The sequence below is a fragment of the Gadus macrocephalus genome, chromosome 8 (genome assembly GCF_031168955.1).
Source record: "Gadus macrocephalus chromosome 8, ASM3116895v1".
Taxonomy (NCBI): Eukaryota; Metazoa; Chordata; class Actinopteri; order Gadiformes; family Gadidae; genus Gadus; species Gadus macrocephalus.
In genome coordinates this window covers 15,677,706-15,699,697 of record NC_082389.1, presented here as the reverse complement: position 1 = coordinate 15,699,697, position 21,992 = coordinate 15,677,706, and the positions used below count along the sequence as shown (strand labels likewise).

Here is a 21,992-nt window from a genome sequence, read left to right as displayed (position 1 = left end):
AGGAGAATGCTGCCCAATGGGAGGCCGGCTCTGCCATGTAGGCCCTGGGCTGAGGTGGTCCGCTGTGTTTGTGTGTGAGGGTGTGTGTGTGTGTGTGTGTGTGTGTGTGTGTGTGTGTGTGTGTGTGTGTGTGTGTGTGTGTGTGTGTGTGTGTGTGTGTGTGTGTGTGTGTGTGTGTGTGTGTGTGTGTGTGTGTGTGTGTGTGTTCCCGTTGTGGCTGACAATCAGCCGAGTGAGGACATTAACCGGGGGAGAGTGGTATGATGTTTCCCGTGACCCATCCAGATCGCCCAACAAAACCTGTGTTGTTTCTAATGACACCTTTGAATGACCTAACTGTGCAAGGTTAACGTGAAGCTATTTTCCTTGTGCATTTCTCCACGCGTCGACTCTCCCAAAAATAACACAAGCGTTGAGCATTTGCGACGCCTCGTTCTCTCCTCGCCAGACCCAGCACCCGTTTCTATTATCCCCGAATAACAAGGTTAACATGACAGTGAATATCTGATATCTGATATCTTAATCTATCACCATGATACACCCCCAGCCAGCACAGAACCTTCCCCGACCAGAAACATTCACAACACTAATGATTTCTCCTTGGATAACTCTAATGACAGAAAGTCTGAGAACTAATAACAGAAAGCAGTGGGAGATGTCACTCTTAACTAGGCACAGTATGTCACTACCAAATGGTTTAAACGTGGGCTTAAAAGGAGGAGGATAGGTTGTCATGGAAATCTACAGCACAACCATTCAGCAATCTTTCTACTTTGATACTGGGCGCGGTGCCATGTGTATGCTTGGCAGCTCAGGTATGGTCCCGCAAGGAGACGTTAGTTCATCATTGTAATTAACACAGGTGCTTATGCACGCATGGAGTGGGCACACGCACACATACACTCTCACACACACACACACACACACACACACACACACACACACACACACACACACACACACACACACACACACACACACACACACACACAAACACACACACACACACACACACGGACACTGACATGCAAACACATGAACACACTTATACACCTACACACACTGACGCAAACACAGACTCATTCATACTCATACACACACACACACCCACACACACATGCTCATTCATACACGCACACAACGCACAAACACACACACACACACACACACCTACACACACACGTTTCAGCTATGCATGCAACAAACTCAACCCAGAGGAAGTGCAGATTAGATTAAAGGAGTTTGCAGCCAAGGCTGTTGCTCTCATTTGGAGGTTTAAAATTAGACGCTATGAAATGTAGGTGTTACGTCTAAGAGCCCTATTCCCACCGGCTATGCAAATGTATTTCCCAGCGAATCACATCATAATCAGATGATAATGTGCTGCTTTGTTGAGACGTGGCACGTCAGCCCGCACTTTTCTTGCAGGGAAGAGAGACAGAAAGGCAAAAAAAATAGGAAACCAAGGGGAACGCGCCAAAGAAAAATGGCTAATTCGTGTCCTCTACATATTTACCGGTCTCACAACCCGGAGTCACAATGCAATTCCCCGTTGGTGAGCGAGCTCGGGCCTACAGCCGGTGGCTCGCTCCCTCTTGGTCTGCCTTCTCCGCGGCCGCCAGCCCATAAAGACCTGGGTGGCGTCGGGCAGACACACTGTCGTTGTGCTGCTCTGTGTGTGGAGAAATGTGTTGGATCACCATGGCTACCGGTCGGAGCCGAGCCCCCCTGCTGTGGTTATGGAGGGCTGGGTTGCCTCCTCATGCATAGCTCAGTATGCAGGTTAACATCTCCAATGGGCTATCATGATGGTGAGGCTCTCTCTCTTATACTGTGTGCGTGTGGGATGTGTGTGTGTGTGTGTGTGTGTGTGTGTGTGTGTGTGTGTGTGTGTGTGTGTGTGTGTGTGTGTTAGAGATAGAGTGTTAGTTCGCAAAACATCTTCAACCCTCCGCAACACACAGACACAGACAATCGCACACAGCCTATGTATTAAGCTCTGTACTGACAATGGCACTGGGTGTACTGCTGCTGGGAAAGGGGGGAGAGGGCCTTTTATGTCCTACATATTTCATTATTAGTGTGGTGTGGGAAGCAGTCAACTGACAGAGACATGCCTACAGTGTAGTCCATAGTCCTGTTTGTTCTCTGCATACATAGTAGGCCTACTCTATTTGAAGTATCAACCACTTCCATGAAAATATTTTTCCTAAAGATAAGCTGGTTATCTAGTATTCCCTGACCCTGTGAGCGGCAGGATGGAACATGAGAAAGCTTTGAGCGCTGTTGATTCAGTCTAGTACTCTGCGAGTACCACAGGGTCTGAAGTGGGAATTATCCATGCACCATTTCCCCCTTCTTCTCCTATGTGCAGGATTCTGCAGCTCCTGCTTGCTTGTAGGCCTCTGCAAGGCATCTGAATACCAGATCCCTGATATATAGATTGTGATTGCACGTTGGCCTACGTTCTACCAGTGCCACGAGTAAGGTGGTTGTTCTTCTTCCTGGTGTGTAGATCTACATGCATAAGTGTACGCAGAGACACACGCATGACACGTTTTCAGTATTTGGTATGAAGGTTAAACGTGTTATAGCGGGATCTTGAGCATGTTGCAACAGCGTCGTAAATAAAAGTACAATTTGAATTGGTTAATATGCATGAACGCACTCAGTGTTGCATAACTAGGAGACGGAGGGTATAAGTTATCTGAATTCATATTTTTAAGAACATTGGCATTGTTTGGTACTAGACCGCTCGATCCGCTCCGCTCCCCCCACCCGATTCTACTGAATAATGTAAAAGCAGCCCACCCCTCCACTTTATCGTCCAATTGGAGACGAAAATTATATCAAGCTATCTTTTTTGAGCCAATCACAGCCCTGCCGTTGCTCCATGTAAACCGGGTGCCCTCCCCTTTGCCTCTCAAACAGACGTAAGCTGTGGATCTCAGACGGAGAGGTGGACACTGACTGGAGTTCGCATGGAAGAGAAGTGATCAGAGTGAAACGCCACAGTGGCAACTTTGAACAATTCCACAGAAGTAGGCTCAACCTCGAGAGGACGTTTTCGACTTCTGTTTTGCAAACAGGGCCTTGCAACGCAATGTTTTTGTAAGTATGATATTGTAATATATAAACATATGCGATCATATTAATGCATCGTTACTAATGTATATTTTCTCTACAATAGTGTTGTGCATGTTGATGTAATACGGCGAATAACATTTTCTCTAGTCCGTATAATAATATGGGGATCATTGTTCCTGTTTTCCGTAGCTTTTGTAGCTGGATAAACGTAGGCTATTAAAAGCATTAATGGTTACTGGCGGGCATCGTGAAAATTGTTGAACCACTGACCGAGTGCAGAATCCTATGCATGGCATGCTGCTTCCCACCCCCAGACACCGGCGTGCACGGGCCAGCGGTCAGCGTCTCGGCGCGTTCAGCGGACAGTGCACATGTCACCAAATAAGCTCACGTGAATTTGGTCAACATGCGCCCAGAAAAAGGGATGCCTTTGATCATTCATTTCGTAATAGGGGGGGTCATCTGGATAGAAAAAAAGAGCGGGTTTAAACCATCTGACCCAGTCGCATTCCCCCTCTACTATAATCAACAACTTTTTATGTGTGTCCCTCAAATATTTTGTATTATAGCAGGTTGATAGGTTGATGAATTTACTACATAAGCACATACAAAAGTTTAACAAAAATCCTTAAACTCTTGGTTAAATAAAAGAAAATGCAAAGGATTGCATTGCGTAATCTGTGGGACTGTGACAAAAGCTCGTAATCGCTATCAGTTATAATTAAGCTTGACAATGCGTACTCGCTTTGTCCGAACCATCTGTCATTGTATTGTCAATACACCCGCCTCTCTTCAAAAAGATCCAGACACCTGAAGACAAAAAAATAAATCTGTGATTATTCAGAGCCCCCACGGGCCCCACCCTCCCGATCTCCTCCGCGGTTCACACACTGTGCGGTGTGCCTGTTGAGAAGGATGCTTTGACTCATAAAAATAGGCGCGCTTACGCAAAGGAGACAATACTCCACGTTTCTGATGTTCCATCACGCAAAGCGTACCAACAACTCGATTATAATTATTTTTCAAAATGTAGGCCTTACCTGCTAATGAAAAATGATATTCTCTGAAACATCTCTCGCGCGGATTAAATACACATAATGGTAGGCCTTAGGAACAATAACAAGAAAATGGCTACGAAGACTACATACTTTTGGGTGTAAGCTATTTTGAAAATATGTCATCGATGCAAATTGCTACATGTCAGTCAGAAATTCCAAGGGCTATTCTATGCCGCTTCTGTTCTTTTTCAGCGTAGGCCTATAGGCTGCTTTACCCTAAGTAAAAAAAGTAAAAAATGTTGCAAGCCTAGTTCTTTCTAAAACTCATGTGGTGCTGAGTTTCTTGGTGCCAACGCATACAGCGCCTTAAGGTTAATGAGCCAGGCCCCCATACGTTCTCCTGCCATCTGGAGATTTTAGCTCCAGACGCTTAGCACGCTACAGCACATCACGTTAATGAGCATGGACAACATACAGTCTGCTAGAATTAACCAACATGTGCATTGTGGCCTTTCTTCCAAATTTTCTAAAATGGGGCCACTCTAGGGAACCCGAATTTAATGAACATGAGCATCGGTACCTCGCTTAAAACAATCTTGTGTAGTCATAATCATCTTTTGAAGCGCAAAATTGTATTATGCTCACTTACGCCCCCCGCCCCCACACAACAGGGCTGAGCTCCACGTAATTCATTTTAGTGTCGTTCCACTGGGGAGAGCCTAAGCAGCAGCAAAGTCCACGGTTGAATGGCGTAGCAGGCCTCGGTCTGCTACAACACTTCCGTGGAGTTCAATGAAACGCTCTCTGGATGGAAGCACGACATCAGAGAGAGGCAGAGGCAGGGCCCGAGTGGATGTGGAGTTCATCTTCTCGCAGCGTGTGGGGAGGATCTTCTCTGAACCGCGCGGAGCGTCAATGCAATGCAACCCTCGCTGTCATGTTCCGCCTGAGCATTAGCGATCCAGACGACCGTTCACCTCGGAGCACCGTGGCCTTCCACAGGCCCATGTCGTCGAGGCAATTCTTAACCTCAAAAGACAAAAACACAGCTCATATTCTCCTATTCCAAGGGTCTTTGTGTGAGTGTGGCATGCCCCTATCAGGTTGCAGAGTCTTGCCGTTCCCACCCCCCTGTGGTTCAGAAATGAAAGATTACCCCCGCCCCCCCCCCCCCCCATCCCCCCACCATCAATTCATGCAATCATTAATAAGTACCATGATGATTGTTGGTATTTGTTGTGTCATGTGAGACCAAATTGAACCAAGAATTGGTTTGATGGACACAAATGTGGCCAACTGAATTTCGTAAAATGAAGTTGAGTCAACAAAATAACGCAACATCATGCGTTTGATTTTCAAAAAACTCCTGTGTGTTTTCCCCATGTTGGCAGGGTTAGGTAATGGATGGACCCCTTCACCCTGCCTCAAGGGAGTTAGGGGGGTTATTCCACCGATTTCTTAGATGAGTAGATGACCCTTGACCCCTAGTTTAGCCATTGGCTAAGGTCAAGCCAGGTGGCTTTCAAGAGCTGATCTGCCCGTTCAGTAGCATGTGACATTTGAACCCCTTTTCACTTTGACAATCAAACGCACTTTTCAGCACATAAGTGGCAAACCCATTCACCCTGTGTGTGTGTGTGTGTGTGTGTGTGTGTGTGTGTGTGTGTGTGTGTGTGTGTGTGTGTGTGTGTGTGTGTGTGTGTGTGTGTGTGTGTGTGTGTGTGTGTGTGTGTGTGTGTGTGTGTGTGTGTGTGTGTGTGTGTGTGTGTTGGTGTTGGTGTTTGCATGTTTCAAAGTGATTTGCAGGAGTCTTGAGTCATGAGTCTAGTTTTGCGTCACAGGTAAGGTCATGGTTCAGGGAACACTGATTAAGAGGTTAGGAGAACTTAACAATCATTACCCATTCCCCCTCTGCGCCCTCTCTATCTCCATATTGTATTCTCCTTCTCAAACCTAGCATGAAGTACATTCACACCATGCATTCTTGACTAATCTCCCTGCGGTCCACACCTTCTTTCTCTTTTCTTTTTTTTTTACTTCTCTGGAGGACGTACTGAGCATGTGCAAGGCTTAATAAACTGAGACATCTGTCCAGACTGCCTCATGCTTCAAACACCTCTTTTATCTCTGGGTTCAAACCATGTGTGCTACCAGCCTCCCAGATAAATGAATTTGCCAGTAACGTGGTTCAGACAGATTCAGGTCTGCCATTGCTACCTCCATCCTGAGATCGCTTATTTTTTTCCCAATCTGGCATGTTCTCTGAAGGGTTCTTCAATCATGAAAGCACATTGGTTTATGGCCGAAAAAGAGAAGTCTTAATCTGAATCTTGTTGGGGGTTGATGGGAACAGCCCGTTTCCATTCTGTCACCACATGGCGTCTGTTTGTGGGGCCACACAAGAAAATTCCCCATGGAAAAATTTGGACTCTTTCCCATTGTTCCAAGAGGAAAAAGGGGAGCTTCATATGGAAGTTGGAAAGGCCAGGAAATGACAGACATTCTTTGTGCACTATTTGAAAATAAACTTGCCGCTCCCCGCTTCCCGCCCAACAGCTAAGGAATAGACGGAATATGAATGAGGAATGAATGAGGATTATAATCCCTACAATCCGCTTGTGGTATTAGTACTTCCTGCATCTATTCCGCCGGTGCACATCCTAGTTTTGTATATTGGAATTGGAGTTAAACAGGCTGTTGTTGTCTCGTGGGCTTAGTTCCATCCCCCCCCTCCATTTCCTCCCCTTCAATCATACAAGCTGTTATGCTCTCGTATGTCATTTGTCCTTATTTTGCCTCACTTGACCTGCTCCAGGGCAACACACTGCCGGTCTCGCGCCTGTTCTTTATGAGGTGTCACCGCGGTGAGGCCCTGGTTGCCAGGGAAGAGGCCACCGGAACGTCAGGCTTTGCGTTCAGCTGGCTCCGCCTGGGTCGCTTAAGGAGAGAAGAATTAAACTCTCTTCATCCCCCGATGAGGCGATCCACAACCATTCGTAATGTTTTTTGCTGAGCAAGGTGGAACTGTATAAATATCAGAGAGGTTAAACACGCACCGAAAACGCAATTTTGAAGCCTTGACTCGGTTCCCTTTAAAAGTCCACGGCCCCGCTAAGTGAGGTACAGGAGACGTTGGGTAGATGACACGGCTCTCGGTTTCTGTTCTCCAATCCTTTCGACATTATTTCTAAGTGTAGAGAAAAGGCAACAGGTGTCCACGGTTTCTTGGCAGTGGCGTCTCCAGCCTTTTCTCTCCCTCTGAAAAGCCTTCGATTGCCTCCCACTCCTCCCTCCTCTTTATTTTCTCTCTTTTTTTAGACTTAATAACAGGTTTTATTGAACAGGCTCTTCCTCCTCAGCTGGGCAGGCTGGAGGCCCTGCCCCCCCCTCACACGTCACTCTCCCTCATCTCGGTCTCTGTCGCTCTCTCGTCTCTCGGTCTCGTTATCTCTCTCCTTTAGGTGTCTCTTTCTCTCCCATACGTCCGTCTCTCATTTCTCTCTATCCCATCCTTCTCCCGTCGCTCTCATCTCTCTCGTCCTCTAACCTCCTTCCCCCTGTTGGTTTTTCCCACCACCGGGACGACTGGTGGTTCCCAGGTATTTGACCAGTGTAGCGTGGCAGGCAGGCTGGCAGTGCTGGCTGGGTGGATGTCTGGAAGTCCTGGCCCCCGTGTGAGACAAAGGCAGCCTGGCTGCGAGGGGAGGATGAAAGGGAAGCGAGCAGGGGGGTTTGATGCCACTCCTTTTTTACAATGGGAAACCTCTTTAGTGAGGTTGTAGAGCAAATAGGCTCGTTGTCTCTCTCGTGCCTTCTTTTAACAAGCCCTGTTGTTTTGTTTGTGTGTGTGTGTGTGTGTGTGTGTTTTTTTTATATATTCGTGAGTGTGTGTTTCTTTTTGATTATATATTCCAAAAAAAGGAACAAACAACGTCCCTGCTAGTATGGAACTACACTAGCAGATCAAATAATTTTCTGTAGACATGTTCCGTAGAAATGTAGTAAACGATAAATACATTGCTCCTGCAGCAGAACCACATTCAGACTCCTTCCCCTTTGATTAAAAGATACAAATGTGCGTTGTCTGCTAGCATATCTGCTGGGGGGTAGAGGGGGTGGGGGGAAGATTGAACCACAGGCGTCTTTCACAGCGCCCTGCTCGACAGACAACCCGTTCTCAGACACACGCGCTTCTTTATGACATCATAAATTCCTCCATTTCCTCTTCCCGGCCCTAGGTGGGTATAAAGGACATACCTGGCCAGTAATTGTCCCGTCTGGCGCTCTCATCTTGACTGGGTCATTCTGCCGACCAGAGTCTACTTCCTCTGGCTTACGAGATTGCCCACACAGATACAACCGGAGAACTTCCTTAGATCTCAAAAAAGGTGGACCCCTGAACAAAGGGCTTCTATTTGGCGAGGGCCGTAGCTACGACTACGGCGCTGTTTGATTACTGTGGACGTAGAAAAAGAGAATGTTTGAACTTTACTTCATTTTTTTGGGGGGGGTTTATCGTTCGGGTCGCTCCAGAGTCAGCGGTCCCCTCCCCCCCACCTCCTCCATGTTTGTGTCTCTGTGTAGCGCACAACACTGAAGACCAAACACAATGCGCACCCTGACCCGGCGGTACCCCTTTGTCCCCGGGTCCGAGATTGTGGACTAAAGAAGAGAGTGAAGGGAGAGGATTAAAGAAGAAAGAGGGAGGATTAGGAGCACGTAGAAGGTCTTTGGGAACGCTCAACATTCATGTTGATCCGCGGCCGGGCCAGGGGCTCCTCAAGGGAAGGGGGAACAATGCATGCACCACAGCATTCCTCAGGGTTAGAAAGGTCAGGGGTCGACCAGTTACCCCACCCTGCCAATCAGACCCGAGGCACTAACTGACTCACCCCCTCGCCCCCCTCTTTTGTTTTGACTCTGTCTTTGCACTTGTTGAACACACCGTGTGCTTGTTGACCGCGGCGGGCCCTTTGCTCTCTGTTCCCCCGATAGGCTCTACTACGGTCAGGGCCGCGCAAGCGCTCCGACGCTCCCTGCCTCACTACTACTTTACTAGCAAACGCTTTTTTCCAGCACGTCTGAGTCTCAATGTCACTTGAAAAGAAACAGGCAGGAAAATAGAAAAAAGGAAACCAGAAATAAACTACTGAAGAACATGTAGGCGTTTGAAGTCAAACATGCAAGAAGAGGTAATGAGTTTAAAATAGATTATTTTGACACAGCGTTGAGCATTTAAAAGCGAGCGCCAGTGTTCACAGGAAGCCGCGAATGACAGGAAGAAAGGAGGGAGGGAGAAAAAAAAAATCTTCCAGCTACGGGGATATGTTTACACCCCAAGTCAAATTCTGTTAGATATTTCAGTGATTACACTGGCAAGGCACAGCCACGGTTTTACTGGGCCAGTTGTTGCAGGTTTTTGCAGCAGTTTAACGTTTTTGGTGGGGGAGGGGGACCGGTCCATGTAGCATGTGACACATAATCCTCAGCCAGATGTGGAGGAAGCCCGGCTCCGCTGTAGGATGTGAACCATCACGCCACATCTGGCCCCGCTTGGCCTTTGGCGATTACTGTACATAAAATACACTGTAATCACCCCGCTGTAGAGTACACTTGGAGTGATCGGGGGTTCCAATAGTGGTACCCCCACATTGTTCCTGTCCTGAGACTGGCCTCTGGCTCGAGCTGAGAACAACGACGGCCCTGACACACTCAGGATTTTATTACGACAAATACGTTGCCGAAAGATAGAATAATCCTGATGACAAGCACATGCAAACTGTCTTTGTACAAATCGTGTTCAGATTCGTATGCCTTGTCTCTTAACATCTCTAGGATTTACTTGTAATACTCCTGCCAGTTAGCAAGCTAAACGTCTACTCTTAAAACGAGATGTAGGCTAGGCGCCTCTATAGGCACACTCCACGTCTGGCAGTCATTACGAATGAATGTACAGTATATACTGTGGAGTCGGCCCCCGGCTACATCAGATGACTCGCCCACGGGTCCAGTGGACCACCCGAGAGACGCACCGCTGCCACTTCCTGCTGCTCCTCCTCCTCCTCCTCCTCCTCCTCCTCCTCGCCGCCATTTTACCCACATGGTTCTGTCTGGAAAGTTTTTGCTGTGAATGCACCAATTTGTGTGTATGGATTTTTCCTGGTTTTCATTCTTCCAGACGAGAATAGATACAGCTCGTGTCTCGGTTTCTGACTACACGATAGAAGGACTCCTTTTTTTTTTGCAATAGTCTTGATCAGACTTTTATATAAATGTATATTAGAATTTGTCTATACATCTGAGATTGTCTCAATAAAATAATCAGTGTGGACACAAGTCCAATAACCTTTTGAAGCAGACCAATATAAACAAACCTGCATGGTCTTACCCATGACCACGTACAGTTGAGGAAGAGGAGGAGGAGGGGAAGAGTGAAAGGCCTTTCTGGTCGCAGCTGTGAAGTAGCGCCCAACATTAGGGACAAATACGGTCCGTTTTTAGTTGTATTATTTTGGCTGGCCTGCTGACAGCCCTTTTGAAAACCTTCTTTGTAGAGGCTGAAGAGCTGCCTCTACTGAGTCTAATTCTTTGGGGTCCCGGCGGAGAAAAAGTACAGTGTAGGGTCAGGCGTTGGTGGACCTTTCATGGTGAGAGGGGTGCAAAGGCTGTATGCCATATGGGGTAATTATGGAATGTTTCAACAGATTATTTGTGTGTGTGTGTGTGTGTGTGTCTTTATGAGCAGGGTGCGGGAGCATATTTGTATGTATGAAAGGAGTCCGTGGCAAACACGAATAATAATGCACGAATGCCCAAACACTCCTCCATGGATAAATACATTTTTGCTTTGTGTTCCATGAACCAGTATTATTATTTTTTATGAATAACTTGCAGTACTCATACAGTTTATTTATATTTTATTCTTTGTGTTTGTGCTCAATTGTCAGGGGATCTTTGTGAAGCATACAGGTATTTATTGTGTTTGTCGGCTCCGTGTGCCACGGTGTAGGCTGGCTGTTGAGCAAACAACGGCACTGATAACGGGAACGCCAGCCCAGAGAGCCGTCGTCTCTGGGACAATGTCTGTGTGTCTGTCGCGATGAAGCCCTATCTTTTAGCCTCCCATGTAATGTGAGGACTCTGTGGGCCAGAGACGCACACACACACACACACACACACACACACACACACACACACACACACACACAAGGACGCACACACACAGAGTAGCGGTCCCTCCACACAAAGAAAATATTCAGCTGTAGATTGGGGGTCCCTCCGAGGGCGTGACATTGAACTGTTGGGGGTGGGGGGGGGGGATTAAGGGGAAATGCCTGGCTGAGACTGGGGTTGCCATGGCAAAGACCCCTTATTCTCATTTCCCTCAAACCTATGCCTATTTTTTATATCAGGTCTCATTGTGGGGTGAAGTGTTTTGTCGTCTGTGTAAGTGTGTGTGTGTGTGTGTGTGTGTGTGTGTGTGTGTGTGTGTGTGTGTGTGTGTGTGTGTGTGTGTGTGTGTGTGTGTGTGTGTGTGTGTGTGTGTGTGTGTGTGTGTGTGTGTGTGTGTGTGTGTGGTGAGTAGGGAGGATGTTATATATGTTTTCTGTATTTGTTCCTGTGTCTGTGATCTTTCGATTGGATTTAATTCAACCTTGGAGCAAACTAGCTAACCCTTCAAGTGATCATGCTTGAATATAGATAATCACCTATTTGGAGTTTGTTTTTTGTTCTCCGTTTTTTGATAATGACATCAGTTCACTTCCATTAAAAATTGGGCCTCCTCATTAAAATGGTAGATGGATGGATATGTATTTATCAAAGTCTTTTCAGACATTTTTTAGTCCTTAAGAAACACACACAATGTCTGTCAGCAGAGGACTCAGAATCTCTGCGTGTTGCATCAGTCTCCCCTTGTAGCCTGTCTCTTAGCATGCTAGCGTGACGTCAGCCTCCTAACGCCCGAGCCCAGAGCGGGGCTCCATCGTCCCCCTCGGTGTCATCAGCTCCTTCACCTCCTCCTTCTCCTCCCGGGGAGGAGGTGATAAATAATACCCATATATCAGCATTCATAATCCTGACGTCAGCCCTATCCAGTTGTGTGCAGCCGTGGGCAGAGAGGCTAGCAGGCGTTTGTTTGTCCCACTCAGTGCCGTGCCGGTGACAATGGGAGCACTCAGTCTGTGGTCGGGCCAAAGCTGAATGCTGTGCAGTAGGACGTGCAAGCATTGTTCCCCCCCCCTCCCCCAAGTCCTTATCATCCACTAGCACCACAAGCTGATTCATAGGCTGCTAGTTTCTTATGTGATGTTCGTGAGGGTCGAACAATAAAAACGATAATAATCCTGAATCCATTTTGATACAGTGTATTGAACACCATTGTTTTTGGTTGGTGGGGGATTTCGGTTTTCAATTGAAATGGGCTTTCGAGCTGAAGCAGGTTAAATGGTTGTTCAGTTCCACTTGCAAAGTTTTTGTTTTCATGATTTTGTGTTGTTACAGTATTATCAGCTGTGTATTCCGCGAACACCACTGACATCCTCTGTATTTGTGTGTGTGTTACAGAAGCTGCCGTGGACCGAAGCTCAATCTCCCCTCGTGCCCGGAGTGTCTCCAACGGCTGACGTCCAAAACACCACTTTTAAAAAATATATATATTTGATCATTAAGTTTTCAATCTGAGTGTTTCCCATTTTGTAAGTCGTTCCGGGCAGGTCCAGCTATTTTGTGTCTAGTCACACTCCAGTCACACTGCAGAGTGCAGACTATGAAAATAGGCTTTTGTTGCTGTTGTGTCTTAGCAAGGCTCCTCCTCCCTTGGTGGTTGTGTCAGGCTCATCCTCCCTTCCTGCCCTCCGGACACTGAACTCATTCTGTCACCGTCTCCTCTGCATCACCATCCCCCCCATCCCCGTCCCCCCTCTGGTTGTTCCTCTGCTCTGTGACCTTACCCCTCAGTGGTGTGAGACCTGTCTCTCCCTCTTCCACCCCCTCCATCAGCACACACCCCTCTCAGCCTCATCCTCTTCTCCGGACGTGTCAGCTCTGCTTACGAGACACCCTTCCTCTCTTCCCCCCCCCCCCCCCCCCCCCTCTCTCCAGACTTCCGACTCTGTTGCTTGCCACGGTGAACATTCAACGCTGTCGGTGAGTTTTGGTATGGATCACATAGAAACCATCGACCGTTGACTGTGCCCCGTGGCACGGCCCGTCTCGACGCCATCGCCGACCCGCCGCTTCCGTGCGAGAACGGAGAAAGGGGGGGAGGGAGGGAGGGAGGGAGGGAGGAGAAGAGAGGGGGAGGGGGAGCATTCCAACGTTTGTCAGCGACACACCACGACGAGTCACGCGCAGAGCGAGACAAGAACGAGATGTAACGTAGATGATGTACAATCACGCACATTGCACATCATCACCACTGATCTCACACTGTTTCCAGTGTCTCGTCCCGTCACCCCCCCCCCCCTGCTAACCGAAAGGAGCAAGGGTCACAATCAACATTCATTGCTGTCGCTGGGTTGGACTGTGTGGAAAAGCTCACTGAACAATGAGTGCAACTGTGGCCCAGATCTGCCTTACTCTCGTGTCTCTGCCAATAAAACGGAAAACAACCGGATGTGAAACGCTGTGATTCCTTTATTTATACAACTAGCTTGTTTTTCAGTTCTATTTCTCTCCACTCTCATTTTACCCCTGTCTGTCTGTCTCTTCTCTCTCCCTCTCGCTCCCTTCCCCTCACGCTTCCCCCTGCCCGGCCCTCTAAAGGCTACAGGGGAAGAAGGGAGACTGAGATGGAGAAAGGAAGAGGGAGAGAGCGAGACGCAAATAGACTTCTAGCTGTTTGCTTGTCCTCTCCCTCCTCTCCTCTAATTGGGGGTTGTGTGTGCAGCAGGAGGGGAGGAAGCAGAGTGAATGTGTAATCATTTGGAGTCTCCTGCTTTAGATGTTTCATTCTTCTCTTTTTTTGTTTGTCTAATTATACAGTGCATTCAGTCAAAGCCCTGTGTGTGTGTGTGTGTGTGTGTGTGTGTGTGTGTGTGTGTGTGTGTGTGTGTGTGTGTGTGTGTGTGTGTGTGTGTGTGTGTGTGTGTGTGTGTGTGTGTGTGTGTGTGTGTGTGTGTGTGCATGAATGCATTTTAGAGCTCATAAGGAAGGGAAGACACTAAATAAAACGTTTTGTAATTATCTATTTACGACTACCTGTGTCTATGAACTCAAGTGGTGCCAACCAGTGCATCCAATTCAAGCAATTCCTAAAAAGTATAAATTAGATTGCTTCTGGCTGGAGACTGCTCTGTTATTATCCGTGTTTGAGTTTCATGAGAGACTGTCTCGCCATGTAGTGTGTGGCCCGTGATGGAAGACCTGTCTGGCTAGAGCAGAGTGCAATATGTTATTTTCCTTTTTACCGAAGCTTGGTGGAGGAGCACGCACGTCTCCAACCTTGGCTTAGACACATCATGTCCTGTAAGCACCCATCTATCTAGCTTTTTCTCTCCCCCCCCCCCTCCCCTTTGCTTTCTTCTTCTTTATTTATGTCACTCTTTTTCTCTTTCATTATTAGGCCTACTAGGTGATTTGGTGATTTTAACATCTGAAATTTGCAATATGAATTTGTTGCTTAATAAAGTTACAATGAACCAAAATGATGTGGTATGACAATTTTTTTAAAGTGAGTTTACCAATCCACTGGAGCTATCTCTGTACAACCATCACATAGCAAACATTTTCTCGCTACAGTTCTATAGGCCTACTGTCGTTATCATTTAACATCCAGACCTCAACCCCTACTCTCGCTCTCCAAAAGTATCTTTGTATTATTCATAGAAAAGCACTTTGTGCAGTCGTGCAGCACAGGCAGCGATGATGATGTAATGATGGCTCGGAGCACAAGTGTGGAGTGTCATTTTGGGTGGATTCGTGCGACCGGAGGGAAAAACAGCACAATAAAGTTAGTTCAGCTCCATTGGTAAAGCTTACAGCTATTGTGACGACCAAAGAATGAAAAGGGGATTCTTGTCTTCAAATCAAACTCACCAACTTTAAATGTTGGCAGACCGTAAAGCCTTCAATGGAGAATAATTGACTCATTTTGTGGGCATTAACTTGATAAAAAATAACAATAATTGAACACTGCAAGTCCTCAAATATGTCGTTGTTGGTGAACTTTTGTTTGAAGTGGTAAACCTCCATCTAGTGGCCATGTACAGCAATGCAAGAGAAAAGCTGAGAACCTCCCATTCCACAACCCGAAGGTAAAGACGCGGTAAAGGTTGTCCGCAGAATGTTTCTATTTTTATTTTACAAACAAACATCATACAACTTCTAAAAAACAAAACAATCCAGATTTTTTGAGTCATGGATACAACTTCCTTCATACCAAACGTGTAGGCTCTTTATACTTCCACTTGCATTAATTCTTCCTCTCACATCCTCCTTTAAAAACAAAGGCGCGACGTCTGGGTTTTCGGCCACGTCACCCGAGCACAGGAGGGTATTTTTATAACAAGATGAGCAGGAACTCAGCCTACGAAGTGTGCTTACCAAATAACGTCTTCACACGCTAAAAATTACAATAATAAAAAAGGAAAGATCTCAACAAGCATAATATTACACAAAATAACTTGTTAACTTAATATAAATAGCATCATTTAACGAATTTAAATAATTTACAAGCCTTTCTTATGACCGCCATTTCTGTTAAGCCACATACAAGGAAGACAACATTTTATAATTGTACAATTGATGCCTTTCACAAGGGCATACAACAAGAGTAGGCCTGTGTTCGATTATCATCCTCATAAGCCTCATAAGCCTCGCACAGCAAGCTTCCTTCTTTCTCTTCTGGTGTGAATGCATCACAGCCGGCTCTGATTAAGTGTTCTGGCTTTTCTGCTGCAATGACAATTAAAGAAAAAGAAGGGGTTTCAGTTAGGGGACACGTGAACGTTCAGAGGGTGCTGAAGCAGCCGAGCTGACCCTAGATGTCCAGAGTGCTCTGTGGTCAAGGTGTAATTTATTCTTCCTCATGAATAAAATAACCTGGCTGGTTGCCCTCAGTAAGTTTACGTCAGCGGATGACATCACTTGCCGTATGGCATGATTGGCATCACGTGTTACAGCTTCGACCCCGGGCCAGGACCCCGCAGACCTGTCAGCGACGTTGAAATGGGCTCCCATTCAATTTGTATGGGACGAGCTATCGCGTGCGGGCGGGGGGAATGCGGCACGTCGAAGGGGAGGGACGAAAGTTGAACTTCAGTGTACTTTATGCATTACTGCGTAGTGCAGCACGCGTTCGGCCATGCGATTTGACAATGGCAAAGCATGGCTCGGCTCCTAGGTCCATGCTCGGCTCCACTAGAGTGATCTCCTTTTTGAGGCTGCGTGGCGACGCCCCGCCCCCTATCTATTGATCTATTGGTTTCTCGTTGGAGATTCCCACTTTGTTGCCAATATATGGTCGGTGCCACTGCCGGGAACTTCAGTTGGAAGAGCGCCAATGAAAACATTAGCCCGTTAAATTAATAAACATGTTCTGTACTCTTGAGATTGTTCTAAACAATGAAAAACTATGTATTGTTGAGCACTCATATTTGTTGGATCTGTATCTCCTATATGCTCCTCTGTGTGTCCGGTGGAGCAGGTCGTTTTTTTTTTTTTATAGTCAATCGTTTTGAGGGCAGCATAACAATAGTCTTCATATAGGCCTTGTCCGGTGACAGGTGTTGTGCCAACGATTAACAAAAAACGCCTATTATGGGTTGTATTATCACTTTAAATCCAGTTTACAACTGTTAGAAATTACTGTATCGGTTTTAATATAGGTCGCAGAGCAGGTGTCATTATGCAAAGTCATAACGATATTTGCAAAATAGCTAATCTTATTTTATATATAAACGGTAAATAATTTGAAATAAAGTTTTCCAAATCTAGGCCTTAACAAGTTATAAGACATACCATACGACACCCATGTGTGGAAAAAAAAAATCATTCGACCTGCATAGTAGTTAAATAGATAACGGTGATGGTTTCCCCACAGAGACATAGTGATGGAGAGTTTACAGAGTTTGTCTTTTGACCAAACAAAAGAGTGATTGTAGTCGGACCAAAAGCCTACCTGATTCGGTTGATGTAGTTTTGAACCCAGAATAAAGCAGGATCTGCACATGCTTGTCCCTTCTTTGTGTGGAAACTATGAAGATAAAAAAAAAAAGTTAACCGTTAAGGTGCGTGTTTGAAGTGGCTGGCGGTGTCTTTAGAAGACATAAAGCTCACAGCAGTGTTGATGACTCACATAATGGCATCGATGGGACATAGCTCTTTGACAGACTGCACAGAGTAACCCTTTATGACACGGAAAGGGAGTTTGCCCCGGGTGAATTCTCTGCAGCATGCATGCGGTGCTGCGGGAAAGACATGTTTTTGTTAGATACACACAGACAGACAGACAAACAGACAGAGACAGGCAGACGGACAGACAGGACCTATAGATTGACATACAGATAGATGGACCCTCATATTTACCTGCAGATGTCGGGGTAGCGTACAGCCAGATGGTGGCGAGCAGGAGGGCCATCATTAGACCTTTGACATGTGCCATGGCTTATTATGTGTAGGCAATAATGTCTCTCAGCTCACTCTCTTTCACTTCTGGGCTAAAGAGTTCTGGTTATGGCTGTGTTGTAGAATCTCCTCATCCTTTATAATCAAGACTCTGCAAGGCGGGGCAAGAAAGTTCCACTCAGAAATGGGACACCTGTGGAACTTACCCACGCATTATGCTTCAACAAAACTTCCCCACATTGTCCTACGACAAAATAAGGCAACACCTATAACAAGTTAAGGGTAGTGTCCTTTATGAATGTTGGGACTAGACTTTCTTGTTGTTCAATGTGGATATCCGTTGATTAGGAGTAATATTAATATCCCATGATGCTTGGCATGCATATCTTTATAGAATTTGATTACAATTTTGTTATACCATAGTTGGTCTCTTTTTTGTTGAGTGGGGCAGAATAGTGTTTAGGAATGATCAAGCCAATAGGCTCTGGTTTCATCAAATGATAGGCAGCCAGATAGGTTGCTAAACTAATTATCTGTAAGACGATGCTCAATTATCTAATATTATTAGATGGTATTATGACATATGCTTTCTAACTGAATTTCTTACTATCTGAATTACATTTGATCATTGTAATATAGGGAAATGTGTTAATCAGAAATGTGTTAATCTATGCCAAATGAACTCGATGGGAGGGAGTTTATAGACTATATATTATGCAAAGATAACAAATTACAGCACAATGGGAAGCTGAGTAATGAGAAACGTCACAACTGTGGGTCTTCCAGTACCATACCTTTACAAACATCCTGTCATGTCACGTTTGTTAAGTTTGTTAATTCTGTTGAGCATTTTCATGTCAAGTTAAAATCACTCATGTCTTGTCGTTCACTTCCTGTTTTATTTTGTAGTTCCCTTTTCCCTCTCGTTTCAGGCACTTGACTTCCTCAACTGTGATTGCCTCCCCGGTCCCTGATTCATCTCACCTGTGTTCCCCTCCTCATGTATAAATAGCCCTTGTTCTATTTCATTCCTCCTGACCGCCAGAGGCGGTGCTTTAGCACTGGATGTTCCATCTCGCGCATGCGCAGGTCGAGTAATTATACCAAAAAAGTCCCCTGTGACACCTGGGTGACCCCAGAAAGTCTATATATTCCGGAGTCACCCGAGGATCTGTTCCTTCTATCTTCTCGCGGTAGCGAACTAGCAGGACACAAACATTGTTTGTTGTAAGAGATACCATATTTGCTTGTCGCAAGTAGCCTTGTAACCCAAGGGTTGGTGCCTCGATTTGACTTCGTCCACCAAGGGCTGCGACTTGCAATTTGTTTGATTTCGGCAGGGGTGAGGAAAGTGTGTAGGCTACGCGCAGTCGACTATCCGTCGGCTAGCGCGGCAGCTGATTTCACCTTTCTACCCTTTGCTTTAATTTGCTTAGAGCATTAATTGGCGGCTAGTTTTCAGTCGCTGTGTTATTCTTTCGGTCTCGCACCGTTTCTCGTGTGCGTTCGCCTAAGCCCGGTTGCTCATTTGTATGCGGCAGTGCGCGGCTTGGGGTCCAAGCCGCCACTGTATTTATTTAGCCAGTTGCGCTGTTTGATTTGATCGCCAGTGAGTGGCTTGGGTTTCCAAAAGCCGTCACTGTATTTTCCTGGCGCCGTTACTGTATTGTCGGGCGCATTGTTGCTCGGGTGCTCTCGCCTGTAGCTTGATTGCCTAGCCTGCGCTGATTGCGCTCCGGTGGGCTGCTTGGATTACCAAGGCTCGCCGTCACTGTGTTGTTGCCGGGGTGTCGCGTCGTTGCTCGGGTGCTCTCGCCTGTAGCTTGATGGCTTAGCCTGTGTTAATTTGCTCTCCAGTGGGCTGCTTGGGTTTCCAAGGCACCAGATCGAGGCAGAGCCTGCGGGTCACGCAAAGGCTCCTTCTGTGGGCGTTCCCCCATTTTCTAAGCATGAGGGCTGTCCATGTTCCAGGTGTCCGGAACACAGCGGCAGACCTTCTCTCTCGCCAAGGGCCACCCCCCGGAGAGTGGAGACTCCATCCGGAGGTGGTGGGGATGATTTGGGACAGGTATGGCAGGGCAGTGGCGGATCTCTTTGCTTCCGAAGAGACCACCCACTGTCCCCTTTGGTTCTCCTTGACGGAGAGGACCAGTCCCCTAGGGCAGGACGCTCTGGCTCATGCTTGCCTGCTTTATGCATTTCTCCCAATTCCCCTTTTACTGGCAACGCGCGTGGCTGTCACAGCCTACTTCTGGTGGCTCCACATTGGCCAGGAAGGCCATGGTTCCCACCGTTACTGAAACTCCTCAACGGAGAGCCTTGGTGCCTCCCAGAGAGACGGGACCTTCTGTCTCAGGTAGGCGGACCCATATGGCACACGAATCCGGGGCGCCTGCGGCTGTGCGTGTGGCCCCTGAGAGCCAGGACCCACTGCTGACGTCTTGCGAACAGTCAGTGGTCCGTACTATTTTTAGTTCAAGGGCACCCTCCACTAGGTTGCTCTATGCAAACAGGTGGAAGTTGTTTTCACAGTGGTGCGAGGCGCGGGGCGAAGTCCCGGAGACTTGCTCAGTGGTAGTGATACTACACTTTCTGCAGTCTGTGTTGGACAACAGAAGAGCTGCGTCTACCCTGCGTGTTTATATGGCCGCGATCTCAGCCACACACGCAAGGGTGGATAATCAGACGGAAGGGTCCCACTACCTAATCAGGCCGTTTCTGAAGGGAGCCCAGAGGCTTCAACCGCCGCGATCCCTGAGGGCACAATCATGGGACCTGCAAGTAGCTCTGAGGTCCTTATGTCTACCCCCATTTGAGCCACTAAGTCAGGCAGACCTGACGCGGCTGTCCATGAAGACGGCATTTCTCCTTGCCATTGCAACTGCAAAACGGGTCGGTGAACTCCATGCCTTGTCAGTGAGCCAGGCGTGTTTGCGCTGGCACGCAGATGGGTCAGGTGTGGTGCTCTGGCCGAACCCATCCTTCCTACCCAAACGATTGTCTCCCCATCATGTAAACCAATCAATCGAGTTGGCTGCTTTCAATCCCCCAGGCTCTCCAGGGGGTGCAGAAAGAGTGTCAGACCTGTTGTGCCCGGTGCGGGCGCTTAGGGCATATGTTGAAGCGACAACCAGCTTGCGTAAGACAGATAACCTCTTTGTCTGTTACGGGGGCTGCAGGAAGGGGGCTGCCCTGTCGAAACAGAGACTCCCACTGGGTTGTGGATGTGGTCTTGAATGCCTATAGGGCACAGGGGCTCCCTATGCCCTTGGCCGTTAAGTGCCACTCTACCAGAAGTATGGCTACATCATGGGCTGCCTTGAAGGGGGTTCCACTTCAGGACATTTGCTCCGCGGCTACATGGTCCTCATCATGTACGTTTGCCCGATACTACAGGGTTAATGTCGCTGCTCCTCATCCTGTGGCGACGGCTGTCTTGTCGACGGCTTCGAGCCCTTGATTGGTGTGCACTCTTCGTGACCTTTTTGGTATTAGTCACCCAGTGCTAAAGCACCGCCTCTGGCGGTCAGTAGGAATGAAATAGAACGATAGTTACGTATGTAACTACGGTTCTATGAATTCCGGATGACCGCCAGAGTTCTCTGTCACTCAGACTTCTCAGATTCCGCGAGAAGATCCAGTTGGAACAGATCCTCGGGTGACTCCGGAATATATAGACTTTCTCGGGTCACCCAGGTGTCACAGGTGACTTTTTTGGTATAATTACTCAACCTGCGCATGCGCGAGATGGAACATCCAGTGCTAAAGCACCGCCTCTGGCGGTCATCCAGAATTCATAGAACCGTAGTTACATACGTAACTATCGTTTTCCTTTATCTAAATAGCGTTTTTGGTTTAAACATGCTGCCGTTGTCACGTTAAAATTGTACCGGGGGCGAAAATTGTACCGGTCTACGTCATCAGTTGTTGACAACTTGACAACTGATTTGATTGGGTTGTCCGTTGCTGGGCAGGTTTCAAAAAACATTCGGCTCATGTTTCCAAAGACGAAATAACATAATGCAGATAACGGATCGCTAGATAACACTTGTTTTTACTTTATATTTGTATTGTATTGAATTGTTTAATCGAATTTAGCTAGTAAACTAAGTTTTTAAAGCAGGTTTCAATAACCTGTCTTGTCACGCTCAATGAAGGAGTGTGTCATGCCAAATTTGTACCGGCTGCCAAATTTGTACCGGGCGTGTCATCCATACGTAATCCATTCCAAACCCGCCTGGCAACAGATGATCGCGTCGTCCGTTGCCTAGGTATGCATCCGATGAAGAAATCACAATGTTTGTGCAATACTTTATCAAATATGTGTGGGTTTACTTGATG

The 21,992-nt window shown here is 47.0% G+C and overlaps 1 protein-coding gene and 1 long non-coding RNA gene across 2 annotated transcripts; one reads left to right on the top strand and one right to left on the bottom strand.

The window, feature by feature from the left end:
- The first annotated feature begins 2,123 nt into the window (after positions 1–2,123).
- Positions 2,124–14,202, top strand: LOC132463339 (uncharacterized). Its single transcript, XR_009527012.1, has 2 exons — positions 2,124–3,111; positions 12,651–14,202. It is a non-coding gene; the product is annotated as an uncharacterized LOC132463339 (long non-coding RNA).
- A 664-nt stretch (positions 14,203–14,866) lies between these two features.
- ccl20a.3 (chemokine (C-C motif) ligand 20a, duplicate 3) lies at positions 14,867–17,771 on the bottom strand. The gene is made up of 4 exons (XM_060059404.1): positions 17,613–17,771; positions 17,383–17,491; positions 17,206–17,280; positions 14,867–15,980 (listed from the first exon to the last, which is right to left on the bottom strand). The coding sequence occupies exons 1-4, from the start codon at positions 17,686–17,688 to the stop codon at positions 15,944–15,946; spliced, it is 297 nt and encodes a 98-aa protein (XP_059915387.1). The 5' UTR covers positions 17,689–17,771; the 3' UTR covers positions 14,867–15,943.
- Positions 17,772–21,992: the final 4,221 nt, after the last annotated feature.

What these genes read in the sequence shown, in the direction of transcription:
- ccl20a.3 (XM_060059404.1), bottom strand. Translation starts at nt 17,688, where the DNA reads ATGGCACATGTCAAAGGTCTAATGATGGCCCTCCTGCTCGCCACCATC. An exon ending in CGCTACCCCGACATCTGCAG is followed by an intron (nt 17,492 to 17,612) that starts GTAAATATGAGG and finishes TCTTTCCCGCAG; the next exon opens with CACCGCATGCATGCTGCAGA. An exon ending in AACTACATCAACCGAATCAG is followed by an intron (nt 15,981 to 17,205) that starts GTAGGCTTTTGG and finishes TTGTCATTGCAG; the next exon opens with CAGAAAAGCCAGAACACTTA.